Genomic DNA, 15,990 nt, shown 5'->3' on the forward strand with positions numbered 1-15,990 from the left:
AAACCCTGTTGGTTTCATGAGTTTAGCCTCAGCCTGATCCAGGTTCTGGAGCATGAATCGCACCATAGGAATTGTTCAGCCGGGGGTTAGAGGGCTAGGCGGTTCTAACTGCTCATCAGTCAGTTACTGAGAGTTGGGGTATCCCCTCCCAGGAATCTTCAGGTGTGGTGAATCCCCTAAGCTAAGCTTAATCTTTCTGAGCTGGTAGCAGTTGTAGGAATGGGTGTACAGTCCTGATGGAAAAGGGGATCTAGTGTGACACCAACGACATCTGCAACAACGACATCTGTAGGCATCTGCTACACACTCTGTTCTTTCCTTATTTGTTAAACAAGGCTGGTGGTAACAGCACTTAATTTGTAAGATTGTTGTCAAAGAAGAATATATGTGAAGCCAGAGTGGGAACTTAGAGGACTGAAGCTAGGAGAGTCCTGGGTGATTACGGAAATTAATGCTCTCCAAAGATTGGTTTTTATCCATTGGTATTGCTTGATTCCTGGGTGCTTGGGCTAGCCGAAAAGTAAAGAATGGGTAGGACCCATGGCTTTAAAGTTTAGAGCAGGGTGTATTCATTTCCTGTTGCTGCTATCACACATCACCACAAACTTAATGGCTTGAAACGACACAAACACTATTTTGCAGTCCTCGATGTCCCGCTCAGGTCTCAGTGAGCTGAAATCAGGGTGACACAGAGCTGTTTTCCTTCCTAGCTGCTCTGGGGGAGAGTCTGTTTCCTTGGCGTTTCTTGCTTTTAGAGGCTGGCCACATTCCTTCACTCATGGTGCCTTTCTTCTAAACCAGCAGTAGCTGGTCACATCTCACATTGCATCACTCCTCCCGTTTCCTCTATCTATATGGACCCTTGTAGTTACATTAGACCCACCTGGATAATGCAGGCTAATTCTCCAGATCCTTTACTTAATCATATTTTACAATTTCCTTTTGCTACAAAAGATAACATTTTCACAGGCTCCAGGAATTTAGGACATAGACGTCTTTGGTAGGGGAGAGGGGGCATTATTCTGCCTCTTAGGCAGGGATTGACAACCTTGGTCTGCAGAGGGCCAGGCAGTAAGTGATTTAGGTTTTGTGGGCCATAGGTCTCTTTTGCAACTACTTAACTAGGCCACTGTAGCAAGGGGAGTGCCCCAGACCGTATGGACACAGTTGGGCATGGCTGTGTTCCCTTAAAACTGAATGAAGGACACTGAATTTGAATTTCATCTAATTTTCATATGCCACAAAATATTCCCCTTCTTTGGATTTTTTTTCCCCTATGCACTGAGAAATGTAAAATCCAGTTTTACCTCACAGCCTGTACAAAAATGAATGGCAGGTTAGATTCTGGCTTGTGGGCTGTATTGGTTTGGAATGTTTTTTTATCTTAGCCTATTTAGGGATTTAAGAAACAATCTTCAAATGTTTGGAGGAATTTCTTCCCCGTGCTTGGCTGCTTATCATACATATTGCAAACCTTGACCTTGTGGAATGCGCTACTTCTGTTTGATTTTTGTCCCCCATGAGAACTACCCTCCTTTTAATTTTTCATGGAAGTTGCTGAAGGGAAAATGGTGATGGTTGGTCTTGAAGTTTTGTTCCTTTGTGGATGGTAAATTTTTGGAAACAGAAGCACACGGAAAAGACTCAAATTATATGAATTAATCAGAGAAAGTCATTTGTGTATTGACATTTCAACTTTTTCTCCATTAAACCCGAGTCACTCAGAGTATTGTTAACATTTTATTGGAGCTGGCTAAATTGGTAAGATACGGAGGTGGGGGAGAAAGAAATGCATAGCATAATAAATAGAAATTAGTGTATTCAGGAGCACCTTGCTGGAGTTCGTTTGCCATCTCACAATATATTATGACTACCCTATGATTTATTGAATGTAATTTTCTCTGGAAAATATGGCACTTTTTCTTGCTATCGTATTTATGCCTTCTGCTGAATGATAGTTGGCTGTGAAACACTCTTTTTTTTTTCTTTTTGTTAGGTGAAGGGGAAGAGGACCCTGGGAGAAAATATTGCTGATAATGGAGGTCTGCGGGAAGCTTTTAGGGTATGCACTGCAACATATTTGCTGTGATTTTTAAAATGAAACTATGGAACGCCATGTGGGTGCACCTCAATTTACACTCCAGACATATTCTTGAGGAGTTAGATTTCTGTAATTTCTGTAAATAGAATTATATTTCTACATTGACTCTGTCATACTCTATTATATGGATAGAGCTGCATTTCTTTTTTTCTTTCTTTATGGGATATAGAGTCACCCTAAAGAATAATATTTGTTGTGAAGAATCATATATTTAAAGGATGGTTTTCAGCAAATGCGTTCACAATAATATCAAAGCACGTTCCAGAAATCTCCTCAGGGCTGTGTTCATATGAGTTTTCCTTGAGTACCCGGTCTCTATAGCCCATCTTGCAATTTCCTCTTAAAATACCAAGCTTCTAAATGATGGCCAGAGGCTAGTGGTTCTCATATAGTTGGCCAGTAACAGTCCATAGTAAGGTTTTCATCATCCACTGGTCTTTGCTTAAATAAGAAACATTAAGGATGATGTGGAAAGATTTTCATAAAGGTAAATGCATTTAATGTAAAGACCAGGCTGTTATTCTGAGGTTACATCCTTCCTGTATTCTAATTAAAATATATTTTATAAAGTGATGGTGATTGCGGGTGATAGTTTTCCCTTTTACTTGGAAAAATAAAAATTTGGCCCCAATATGTTGACCCCAACATTTATTTCCAAAGTCCTTGCCATTGTGTTAGAGAAAGAATAGCTTTTTGTGTGTGGGGGGGAGGTATTTAACGTGTGAATGCTTTGGCCCAGCTTCTCTGTATCTGTTGAGTATCAGGTCTTTTAGCAGGTGAACCTGCCTCACTGTTAAGCAATACGACATTGATTTGCATTTCCAGAGGTTGGTGTTGTTAAAGGAAAACTTTACAGGATGCATTTTGCACATGGTGGAGGATATATTGAGTATCTCTGCACTGGATGAAACAAGAGAAGAGCCACCATTGCAGAGGATCATCCATTCTACTTCTCTCTCCAGGCTTACCGGAAATGGATAAATGACAAGAGGCAGGGACTTGAGGAGCCTCTACTACCAGGCATCACATTCACCAACAACCAGCTCTTCTTCCTGAGTTATGCTCATGTGAGTAGGCCAAGAAAGGGGCATCAGAGGTGAAATGTGAGACTTTGGCTTGCTCCCATGGTGAAAGGTTTGGAACGAAAGTTGAATGGCATAACTTTGATTTGAGCTGAAATTTTATCTTGCTGCTTATTTCCGGGACAAATTTCATCTTCTTAATATTCTGGGGGACATAATTAATCAACTGATTGAGTCAGGGTATTTTGGTATTGTTTATCAAGTGGGTTACCAGCCCTGTGGTAACCACTTGTCATTTCTTTAATATATCCTGACTTCTTAAAGTATGCACTACTTCCTATAACCTTTTCTGGTGATTGGCTTTCATGGCCCTGCCCTCTGCTCTGTTTCTCCTGTTCCTTTGCCTCATGGGCTGACAGTATCCCACCTCTCTCAACCTGCGGGGGACCCACAAGGCTGTGTTTCCCGTGGTCGCAAGAGTCAGAAGAGTATGTGGAGGCTGCTAGAGCTGAAAACAACAATAGAAGCTTATGTCACAAGTGTGTAGGCCTCATTTTCAAAGAAGAGATGGGTTGATGAAGGTTCTGATGCATGGCTTCACAGTGGGCAATGTAGATCTGTATGCTCAAAACTAGACCAAAGTTGTTAACAGCACAACCTTCTTTTCTTCACTCTTTGCATTGGCTCCTCAGTAAGCTGATTCATGCCACAGCTGCTTTGATTTTCCTTCTATGGCTTTTCTTCCTTTTTGATTTTCTCAGCTTCTTTGGCTGACTCTGGCTAAAGGATTCTCACCTTTCTGGGATCTTTTATTTCTTTTTTTAATGCTAATTTATTTTTAAGACAGAGAGCTGGGGAGGGGCAGAGAGAGAGGGAGGCAGATGATCTAAAGTGGGCTTTGCACTGTGACAGCCACAAACCTGATGTGGGGCTTGAATTCACGAACCGTGAGATCATGAACTGAGCCAAAGTCAGATGCTCAACTGACTGAGCCACCTAGGTGCCCACAGGATCTTTTATTTCTTAAAGCTGACATGACAACACTAAATAATCATTTATCGACATGACATTGGTAAAACTGGAGTCACTAAAATGACTTTCCTTTTTAGTTTTCCCATTGCTGTCAATACACCCCAAGTCTCTGGGTCTTCCTGGTTAGAAAATGTAGATTCTTTGGTCTTACTTGATTTGTCTATCCTCGTTTTTATGACATGGGTCCCCAAAGCTGGATGTTTCATCGTTTTAACTCCTCTTCAGATTGAACCTCTTTTTCCCTATTAGCCTGTCTCATCATCTGTAGAGTAAGCCTTGATCTCTTCGACTCTGGATTATCCCAACAGCGTTATGGCATGTTTTTCCAACTTTGGCATCTTTCCACCACTATCTGTCTTACATGACCCTGGAATACTACTTTGATTTCATTACGGACCTGCTGAAGGAACTGCAGTGGCTCCCAAGTGCCTGCCACATCAAAGCCAAACACGTCCAGCTGGCTTTCATAGTTCTGTTCAGTCTTACTCAATTGTACCCAACCAGTTCTGAGTTCCTGCAACTCTCCTAGACTTACCCTTAGCCAGGCAGGTGTCCTCACTTCCAACCCACACTGTTATGCCCATTACTGACTGTGTGGCTTTGCTTTTGATTTTCCTTCTATGATGTGACCCTCTTCATACTCCTCCCCCTGAGATTATTCAGTCTCATCTTTATTGTTCAGGATCCACGTTGAGTTCTACCTCCTCCAAATTTTCCACAGACTTCCCTAGGACTCCAGTACTCTCTCTCTCTCTTTTTTGAATCTCCAACTCCTTTACATTACATTCCCTTCATTACTATGCAGTTGAGTCCTTAATTGTTCTCAAACTGTTGAAGACTTTTAGTTTTATATCCATAGCTAATCTTCTGGATCCTTATATTTCTTTGAAAAAAACCTTTTTTTTGAGAGAGAGACAGAGCATGAGTGGGGCAGGGGCAGAGAGGGAGACACAGAATCCAAAGCAGGCTCCAGGCTGTCAGCACAGAGTCTGACGCAGGGCTTGAACCCACGAACTGGAGATCATGACCTGAGCCAAAGTCAGACACTTAAGCGACTGAGCCACCCAGGCACCCCTGGGTCCTTATATTTCTTATGTATCTCCATAGCACCCAGCAAAGATGCTGGGTATGTTGAAGATGCTTGACATTTTTAGATGAATTGTTCATAAAAGGTAAGACTAAGTAGCAGTTCCATTAAAGAGACTTCTTTGGGGTCAGTGCTGGGTCAGATATCTCAAATAAGCACACACAATGTAGTTAGAAATTTCTAGAGCAGGGGTTGGCAAACTTGGACCCATGGGCCAATTATGGCCTGCTGTCCATTTTTGTAAAAACTGTTTTATTAGAAAACAGCCATGCTCTTTCCTTTATGTGTTGTGGGTGGCTGGTTTTGTGTTACTGTGGCCAAACTGAGTAGTTGAAGCAGAGACCTTATGGTCTGCAAGACCTAAACCATTTAATGTCTGCCCTTTTACAGAAAAAAGTTTGCTGACCTTTGATCTCGAGGACACAGTACAGTGTCCATTGGTTCTTACTTACTTAAAGTCCATCTTAGTTACATCCTAGTCCACAATATCTTTTTGGATGTAAGGTAAACCAACTGGTAGTAATATTATCTTCATAATTTTGAAATGTCTTCAAATAAAATTCCAAAGCATATCTGATTTATTTTAAACTAAAGAGATTTAGGGAAAAATGGAAAGCTACTTTATGTTACTATCTTGGAGGTATTCCTACTGGCAGAAGGAGGAGATTTTCAGCCTTTGCACATTGGAATAAGTCTGCTTATAGGGAGTAAAGTTATTTTCCCTCCTGAGAAGATACTTGGAAAACAGTAACAACCATAATGTGTTTTCAGAAGCCTCTTAAATGATTTATGAAGCAAAGACAATACTATAACAATGCTGTATAATAATGTAAGAATATAAGAAGAAACAGAACAAGAAAAAATGAGGTAATAGAGAATGCCAGAAACAACTTCATCTCAACTAACTTCTGAGGAAATTAAGGAATCACATTACAAAAGCATCTTCACAGTCATGTTCAGATGGTTTATCTTCATCAAAAGCAATAGCATCATATCACCTTTCCTGCTTCCTGTATCCTTGTACTTTCTGTGACCTGTTAATTCTTTTCTTAGACATTCTCTTTATCTTTCTACTTTTCTTCATTCCTGTTTCTACTTACTTAGTGGCCACTCATTGGGAACCTTCCTGAGGCCCATAAATACTCTTGGAACTAGTCTCTAATTTCCTCCTCCTGCTATGCACCCCTGCCAGATAATTCTTTTACAAATATGATTTTGTCATTTTCCTGCTCACAAACAGTGTTTAAATACAGTTTAAACCCTTGGCCTGTTGCTCAAGACTTCAGAAATCCGGCACCATCCTCTCTCCCTGCTGGCCTCCCACTGCTGCCCGTTATCCACCACACATTATCCCTGCTCAATGTCTCGCTTTTTCTTTTCTCTCAAATATGTCTTTGCTTCCATTTTCCCCGCATCATTTCATGTCTCCTAGTTCTTTTCATACTTCAAGGCTATATCATGTTTCCAGACAAACTTCAAGTCAGGATTAAGTAGGTTATGGTGCAGGAACAAACAGTACAAAGACACTTTCTTTTGTGTTCCTGCTCCACGTCCCATGTGAAAGTGGGGGTTCAAAGTGGGACTCTGCTCCTAGTTATTACTCAAGGACCAGGGTTTTGGAATCTTTATCTCAACACACGCTCACATGTTCAGCATCGGGGTAGGAAAGAGAGATGAGGAAATGTCCACTGGATCTTAATGCAGCATCTTAAATTATTCTTAAGACTCTTAAAAACTTGCACTGGGTTTTTAAAGCTTCCACAAGGATGTGACATCTGTCACCTCTGCTTGCATGTGGTTGGTCAGAGCAAGTCACATTAGCTTTGCCTAACTTCAAAGTCCATGAAGAAATCTCTTCCTATCTGAGGCCCTGACTAGGGGTAAGGCAAGCAACGCACTTAGGGTGCAAAATACTAACTTCTCATGACCATACTCAATAAGGGATGATTGACTGATTTTTTTTTTTTCCTGTTCGAATGAGTACGGTGGAATTTGATAAGGGCTATTCCAAGCATTATATTATTTGAGTTAATACATTGGTTGATTTCTAGGCTTATACACTATTCTCTTGATTTAAGAAATTTGTCTAGAGGGGCGCCTGAGTGGCTCAGTTGGTTAAGTGTCTGACTCTTGATTTCGGCTCAGGTCATGATCTCACAGTTCGTGAGTTCGAGCCCCCATCGGGCACGCTGCTATCAGCATGGAGCCCGCTTCGGATCCTCTGTCCCCCCTCTCTCTGTCCCACTCCTGCTTGTGCTCTCTCTCTCTATCAAAAAAAAAAAGATAAATAAACATTAAAGAGATTTGTCTAGAAACCTTCCTAACTTACTCAAGTTGTGGAGTTATGCACAACAATCAAACCTTCTACTCTGGGGATTAGAATAATGGATGTTACTCCTGATGAAGGTTTTATCTGATCTACTAAAACTGTTTGTCATCCACTGAGTCTAAAATTACTCTTCAGTATAATTTGGAGCAGGTAAGGTGGTAGGCAATGTGTAATCGGAATGGAAACATAATTACTGGGATTCTCTTCTCTTTTAGGTGAGGTGCAATTCCTACAGACCAGAAGCTGCCCGAGAACAAGTCCAAATTGGTGCTCACAGTCCCCCTCAGTTTAGGTAAATGGGCAAATCGGTGGTCCTAATTTTTAATTGTGCATCTCCCACCTCCTCCCCAACTCAGCCATCCCAGTGCTGTACCACATAGGAGATCTGAACAAAAGCCCTTATTGTGAACAGCGATATCTCCATTTTGCAGACAGGGATATCTGGCCAAACAGAACTGAGCATCTTTTCTTTCATTAATAGGAAGCTAGTTTAGTCAGAATACTTGCAAAAAAAATTTCTGTAGTAGGCATTTACTCATACCTCTAGTCTAGTGCTGTATCGAGATCTGTGAGATAGTACAAGACTCCAAAGATAATTTAGAATCCAATTCATAGCTTTAGTATTAATTCCCATTTGTTATCTTCCAGGTTTTGAAAGGTACCAATCCACAGGTGCCAAAAGCACCATGGGTGCTCAGTAAACTGGAATATTTGACTTATCCAGCCCCCTACTTTTTTTTGTCTGGGCCAGAAAATGTCTTTCTCCTTAGGCAAGGATGAGAGTTTATGTGCCTTAAAACACGTAGAGCTCTGGTTTATTTTGTGTCCTAGGTTATCCTGTTTAATGCCTCTTGTTCTTTCATGCAGTCAACCGGCAGACATGAATGAATGCCCACTTTCTGAATAGCTCTGAACACAAAAGAGGATGTATGGTGGTGTTTAGCTATTAGAATTCATATCTAAAGTCAAAGCTCTACATTTTGGCTTTTAGTTTGAATCATTTTTTGAAAACAATTACTTCACGTGAAGGGAAGAGGATTATGAATTACAATCTTATTTGTCAGAATATACAAAAAATAATAAGAAAAAATAAAGTTAGTATACTTACCCTGTGCTAGGTTTCTTGCACAGTTTGAGGGAGCTTTTCTGTAGTTGGGGTCAGAGAATTATAATGGGAAATCCAAGAAACCATAATAATTTTTATTGAGTCTTTGCCTAGAACATGTCATATATCTGGATATCTTTGCTTGATGTTTAAGTGACTCCATCAGCACAGTGCAGGAAAATTGCCTAAAATTTCTCCTGTATTTAAAAATCTTATTCCTAAAAGTTTGCTTTAGAAATGTTTCAGGAATTGACTATAAATTACCCAGTAGCATAAAAATCTAATCACTGTATTAGAAATTCTCCCCCACTGGGCTAAACTGTCAAAAATGCTGACACTCTCTAATGGACTAAAATATTCTCCCACTGGCGAATGGTACAAAGGAAGCCACACAGTAGATTAATTACTTAACAGATAAGATTGTAGAAACTAATTTCCTTTTAGTAACTAGTTGCTGGTAACGTTGGATTTTAGCTGATAATTTGCAGAGTATACTTACTAATTATCAGCTAAATTCTCTTTTTAACATTTGCCCAGGGTGAATCACACTATGAAATATGCATTCCTACCCATACATCCCAGCTGAAACAAGAAGTTTGGATACAGGCCAATATATTCATTCAAATGCCCATAGGTAACAAAGTCATTAGGGAAGAAATAGTTAATAACTGAGAAAGCTGAGTCTCTAGTCAACCCTTTGAACATGGAGTTGAGTAAGAAATAGATGAGGGGGCATTTTTTGCTGGCTTGTTAGTGATGTCTGCGGTAACTATAGATTTTGAGTACAGCAGAAATCACATGATGGAAATACCTCTGCCGTAAGGCAGTTAAAATGAAAGTGCTGAGTAGGAATCCACAGTCTTTACTGCAGTCAGAGAACTTGCAAGAACACCAGATTTTGGAACTAACTTCAGTAAGACATTACTCATCAATAACAGGTAGACACCATTCATTAGTTTGTTACCTCGACCAGATTCTAGGTAAATATGAACCTTCAAACATAATAGGAATTAAGGAAAGCATTTTTTGTAGATTGAATGAAGTCTTTAAAGATAGTTTATAGATAGTAAGAACATGGATGAATCTTGCAGACATAATATTGAGTGAAAGAAGTCAGGAACAAAAGAGTGCATATTGTGTGATTCCATTCATATGAAGTTCAGAAACAAGCAAAATGAATCTGTGGTGATAGAGGTCAGACTAGTAGTTTTCCTTGGACGTTCTACTTGTAGGGCACACAGTGGAGCCTTCTAGGTGCTGGAAATACTCTGGGTGGTAGTAACATGGGTATATATACGTGAACAAAATTGGTAAGCTTTACATTTTACTTTGTATCAGTTATACCTTCCATAAAAAGTGGGAAAAAATAGAAAAGCTAAGTATTTCTGGTACATCCTTAAATTTCTAGGAGTCTATAAATTTATAGGGCTATACAGTTGTATGTATATACAATTTATAGGAATTGCAAACCCTACAGTTTATAGAAATTTGAGGGTATTGGGAAGATTCGTAAGAGCATGTGCCTGGCATTCAGGAGGTGCTGGTTCTAGCCTCAGCTCTGTTAATTTCTTTGGAATTTTACTTCTCCATTTGGGGCTTCATTTGTCTCTCCCATAAACAGCTGAGATGAATGCAACATCTCTGAGAGCAGTATGGCTGCTGCAGTTGTATCCAGAACCTACTGATATGGAAGAAGTGAATAACATGGACTGTGTGACATATCTTTTCCAGGGTCAATGGTGCAATTAGCAACTTTGAAGAGTTCCAGAAAGCCTTTAACTGTCCATCCAATTCTACGATGAACAGAGGCGTGGACTCCTGCCGACTCTGGTAGCCAGGCCGCTGGTGTAGGCCATCCTGGGAGCCGTATAGCGCCAGGAGGGGCCACACCGAACACTCATCGCCACCGCTTTCGGCCTCTGTTCCCCTGAAGACTCCTATTTTTAATGCATCTTCATTATTTGGGTGTTGCTTGGATGTGAACAGTATTCAAATTGTAGGGCTTAAAAAAAGGGAATAGAAGAAGTGAACCAAGTATGTTTCTTTAGAAAACCAAACCAAAAAATAAAATAAAATAAATCCCTAGGCTACTTGTGTTAAAATATTATCTGCTGAATTGTTGCTTTTGTCCATTTTAGTGTAAACAGCTAAGTGGTACACACTATTTTAATCTACAGGTTTGCAGAGAGCCTAAGTAGAATGTATCCAGAAAAGAAATTCAGTCTATGCATTTTGTAACCCTCCATGATGAGGACATGTTCCTGGATACCTGGTTGGTCTTACTGCTCTGTAGAATGCAGTACTAGATTTTATGTATTAGCATTCATAGCATTTATTAACTATGGTTGTTAGGTTAGAAATATGTTGGAGCTTCATTTTACAATTTTTGATGAAATTTTTGCCTTCATCTTTGAGGTCTGTTGGGTTGCAAATGCCTCTCACAGCTTCTGTCTGACGTAGCTGATTGCCCCGTTCAACTCGGCATGAACAGAGCTGGCGAAAAGGCTACTTGAGAAAGGATTTCAGTTTCTCAAATAGAAAAAAGAAAAATCGATGTGTTTTTAAGGCCCAGAAGAAGTCAAAACTCCTACTCACTAGGAGATGAAATCTCCAAAATTGGATCTATTCTGCCTAAACCTCAGTGATGATGTCTGTGTGCTGGGCACTTCTTCAGTCCAATTCCTGTTTATCTTGTTACCCTTATGTATGTGCATTCTTCTGTTTCTGAAATGAGCAGGCACTGAGAAAATGATTTTCTAATTCTCCAGTAAGAATGTATGGCTTCCATTCCCCCTTTAGTGCAGGCGACCAGATACCACTTCTCTTTTGGCTCAATTAACATGACCTCTCTTTGAAAAAAGCGTTTTGAAAAATTTCTTGATTGGAGATATTTTAAACTCTATTGATTGATTTAAAAATTCCTCACATGTCCAAAGGAAGATAATTTTTTCTGTCCAAGTCTTCTAAAGAGTCTGTAAGGAAGAGCAGTGCTGGGTTTTTGAGCCTCAGAACTTTATCCTTTAGGGTGAACCCCTCCATGTCTTTTTAGCGTGTGTAGGGGAAAATCTTAATGGCCTTACAGTGGTTACCTGGTATTTCCAGTTTCTTAAAATAGCCATCCTCCCTTTACATTATTCATTGTGTATGTGGTTTGGCGTTAAGTAGGCCACAAGGAAAAATCTCAGAAGCAGAATGACAAACTCAGACTAACCGTGGGAGACCATTTTGCATCCCTGTGATTTATTTTCCTTCTTTTTTTTATTTTAAATGTACGTGTGTGCCATGTCCTTTTGTAAACATGGGAACTTCCAAAGGGACAAAAATGCAGGGGCACCACCATGAGGAACACAATTACCTGTGTTGTTAGTCAGAGGACAGTGATTTTCCCCTTGATTTGTTCCTCTCTAAATGAATAAACTTTGGAAGGGCAGCTACCTTTTCCTCCTCTTAACCAAGGCTTAATGTGACCTTAATGTGACTTATTTTTAAAAACAAGTGCTGTTAGGTTAGGGGTGCTGGAAGTGTACAGGCGTTTTCTCTGGGGGAGCCATTCTGATTTGCTTTAGACATACAAGATACTCCTTGTTTTATCCCCCTCCTTGGACATTTAGAAGCCACCGAGGTTTGTTATGCTGGTATGAATAGCATTTTCCTTCTAGATTTCTCTTTTTAAACTCCCAATAAACACATTCCTGCAGGTCAGAGAAAGTGACTAGAATTATGACTTTGGAAGTGGGAATCATGCAGTCAGTTGTCAGTTGAGGAAGACTAGTTAGTGATCGGTTTGGGCCCTATAGTTTCTAAATGATGTGGCTACTTTGTCCTGATTAACTTTATGTGCTGTAACTCAGTTATACTGAAAGTTGTAGATATGAGGGCCATTATTAAAACAAGATAAACCCAAAGCAGGAGTACCAAGTCATTGCTACAAGCTACAACAGTTTTCTGGTAGGATTGGATTTCCACATACATGCTCAAGTTTAAATTTTCGATTATACTCTTGTTACTTCTCTTCAATACAGGTTGCTAAAGGAAGCAGACACTGATTAAGTGCTAGAGGGAAGAAGGGAAAACCCAACTGGAAAGAAAGGTAAAAAAAAAAAAAAGTAGGGAGAAGTTGGCGTCAGAATGTGATTATGAAGAGAAGACAGGATTTGGGCAATCCTTGCTAAGCATATCCATTGGAGCTGAGCCATCAAGTTTTACAAAAATAATTATGGTAAATTAAAAGGAAATTAGATATTGGATCACATACTAGGACTGCCATAACAGACTTTCCTGATTCATATACCAGATGTTCTACCAGTGAACTATTGTCTGCGTGTTGGAAGGAGTTTTGGGAAATTCTCCCGGAATAGTCGAGGATTTTGTATAAATAAAGTGGTATTACTTGAGCTTATCACCATTGCCTAAAGTTTGTTGAGCTTTTCAACCAACCATACAGCATTGGCCTCCTATTTCCAGTTTTTCCTTTTATGAGACAGACTTGGACATGACTAATGCAAGCTCGGATTCATAAATTATCCTGAAGTTTATTCAGTGCCTTTCCTCAATGGAGCTTAAAGCATAGCACATAAATTTTGTCTTATTTAGCCCTGGAGCATCGCTAAGAAGCAACGAGGAATGCCGGCTTGCTGCACAGGCTATGCTCGTGCCAGAGAAGTGGAGAGAGGTTTGAAATTGCTTGTCAAGTATCCCAGGATCAGGAAAGGCAGAGTCTTTGTTCTTTGGGCAGCTGACCTCTGCATTAACCTTCATCCCTTAGATGACCCCATTTCTAAATACATTTATTCTCTCAGTATTTGTGCAGTCGCTTAGCATTTGATGGGGCTTCTTCCTTGATATTTCTAACATAATGTTTCAATTGCCTAGTAAGCTAATGAAGAATACATGATTGTTTCATGCAGCAACATTTTCCTCACCAGTGGCAGTGCCCCTGCTGGTTTGAAGGAAGGTATTCTTGGATTATGCATTTTATATCTAAATGGTCATTGTATTTTCTTCTCTGACTTGTAAAACAATGTGAACGATCATTTTAAGGACAATAAAAAGTTGAAGATTTTCTGTTTCCTCTATTTTTTTAAAAAACTTATAATCTATTGTATCTGTTAACATACTTAGTTGTGTTTTAGACAATACTATTTGCCCCAGAAGTATGCAAAGTGCTCTAGTAGACTACGTTTCTTGGTCTAGGAAAGTAGGATTTGAATGCAGTAACTTTGTAGACACTGAGAGATTTACGAGGTGGTCATTGTATTTTCTTTTAGAATATAAGCCAGCAGATGTGGTTTATTGCTTATGCAATAATATTTCCATTGAGGAAAGGAGAGGCTTCTGAGGGAATGATCAACCATGATAGGGCTGATCTTACTAAAGTGATGATGCCATCAGACCAGAGTCTGTATGTGCTGTCACCTGTCACTCATTCAACACACCATAAGTGAACACCGGTTTTGTTTACATCACACAACTAGCTGTATTTGGGCAGATGATATGCTGTCCCTGGCCTCGCTGAAGTCTGGTCTTACATGGGAGACAGGTGTGTACACTGTTAGAATCACCCTGCTTTGTGACAAGTGTGGTGATATTCAAGGACATTAGGTTCTGGTTTGGTGCACAGAGAAGGAATTGCTCAACTCTCCTCTGGTGGATGCTGTCAGTGCTCTCTCTGCCCAAATCCCAGAAGCTCCCTTTTCCTGGGCACCCTAACGTCACCTTCAGTCTGCTTTTTTTCTAAGTGGCTGTAGCTCTCCACGATAACTACCCTCATGCTACTGGAGCCTCTTCGCCCCATGCACGCCAGAGAACTGGCAATGCCTGGTATTTTATAGCCCCTGGCGACCTTTGGACAATGCAAGCCTGTCTGCTTTGCCTGAGTCCAGACAAATCCAGAGGCATATCATAGAATTCAGACTAACTTCTCTATCGGCGCATATTTGAGGTTATGTTGGCAGTGCAAATAGAGCCCCCTGTTTATAATTTTAATCATCTTTCTGGCACTGATTGGTTCTAAGAAAAGTACTGGTTTGTAGTAGGTGTGCCATAGGGACTATGTACAGGAGAGAGCAGACAGGATACAGAGCTCATGGGTAATAAGTGGCTGAGCATGGCCTATTAGTGCCTCTCTTAAGAGAGTTTACACTAGTTTCTGAGCTGACCCTCCAAATAAGAATTCTTGTGTATAGGGTAGTGGTGGAAGGAAAGATGCATAGAAGTGACAGTTTATGAGTTATCTCTGGAGCATGGGCAGGAAGGAGAGGCTTTAGGGGAATGGAAGCAAAGAGTCTAGAATTTTTTGTGCTATGGTCTGTATGATAGATTTTATAAGATCCCTAACAAGTATTGAGTGTGATTCATTTGTTAGATATATAAGTGGACCTGCTCAAAACTTGAAGGAGGCAAATGTTACCAATTAGGTTTAAGTTATTTGCGTGTCCCTCAAGTTCAGTTCTTTTTCTTAAAAAAAATTTTTTTTTTACATTTATTTATTTTTGAGAAACAGAGTGAGACAAAGCGTGAGCGGGGGAGGGGCACACAAAGAAGGAGACACAGAATCTGAAGCAGGCTCCAGGCTCTGAGCAAGCAGTCAGCACGGAGCCTGATGCGGGGCTCGAACCCACGAACTGCGAGATCATGACCTGAGCCGAAGTCGGACCCTCCACCGATTGAGCCACCCAGGTGGTGCCCCCAGTTCTTTTTCTAATTAAGATCACACTTGCTGTTGAAACAGATTATCTTAATAGGTTAAGCCAATTTAAGTTGATTTCCTGTTTTCGTTTCATACAGAATAGGTGTTGATGGTCATTGAGCCTCTCTCTTCCAGTTGGTGATTTAGGGACTTGGGTTCCTTCCATGTTGCGATTCAGCCATTTTCACCATGATTGAATGCATGTTGATCTTACAAGAAGCTGGTGGAGAAGAGGCCATGGAAGATATTGACTGGAAGGTTTGGTCTGGTTCAGAAATTATCTGTGTCACTTCTGCTCATATTCCATTGGCTAGAGCTCAGTCATGTGGCAAACCTAACTGCAGGGGAGTCTGGGACATATAGTCTAGCTGCGCGTCCAGAAAGGAGAGGAAGTGGGTTTGGCTATCAGCTGTCAATCCCAGCCACATCTTCTAAAGTGAAATATGGGACAGTAACTTTGAGGTCTTCTGAATTTGGGGAAAGTGCTTTGGGGCAAACACAATGACAATTTTAAAATGCCATTGGTAGCCTGCAGTTTATTCTGTAGGAGTCTTTTTAATTAACAGCTTAATTGGATAATTTAATCCCCTTTAGAATTGGAGATAGCCAAATGAAAAGGAGGTACT

At 40.3% G+C, this 15,990-nt stretch overlaps 1 protein-coding gene across 2 annotated transcripts in view; it reads left to right on the forward strand.

Moving 5' to 3' along the window:
* Positions 1-13,737, forward strand: part of PHEX (phosphate regulating endopeptidase homolog X-linked) — a 226,497-nt gene extending 212,760 nt beyond the window's left edge. For both annotated transcript variants that reach the window (XM_045471829.1, XM_045471830.1), the window contains 4 exons: positions 1,997-2,062; positions 3,064-3,168; positions 7,787-7,863; positions 10,408-13,737. In XM_045471829.1, coding sequence (XP_045327785.1) covers positions 1,997-2,062; positions 3,064-3,168; positions 7,787-7,863; positions 10,408-10,510 — 351 coding nt within the window. In that variant the 3' untranslated portion in view covers positions 10,511-13,737. The remainder of the gene's footprint in view (positions 1-1,996; positions 2,063-3,063; positions 3,169-7,786; positions 7,864-10,407) is intronic.
* Positions 13,738-15,990: the final 2,253 nt, after the last annotated feature.

Source organism: Leopardus geoffroyi, chromosome X (assembly GCF_018350155.1).
Source record: "Leopardus geoffroyi isolate Oge1 chromosome X, O.geoffroyi_Oge1_pat1.0, whole genome shotgun sequence".
NCBI lineage: Eukaryota > Metazoa > Chordata > Mammalia > Carnivora > Felidae > Leopardus > Leopardus geoffroyi.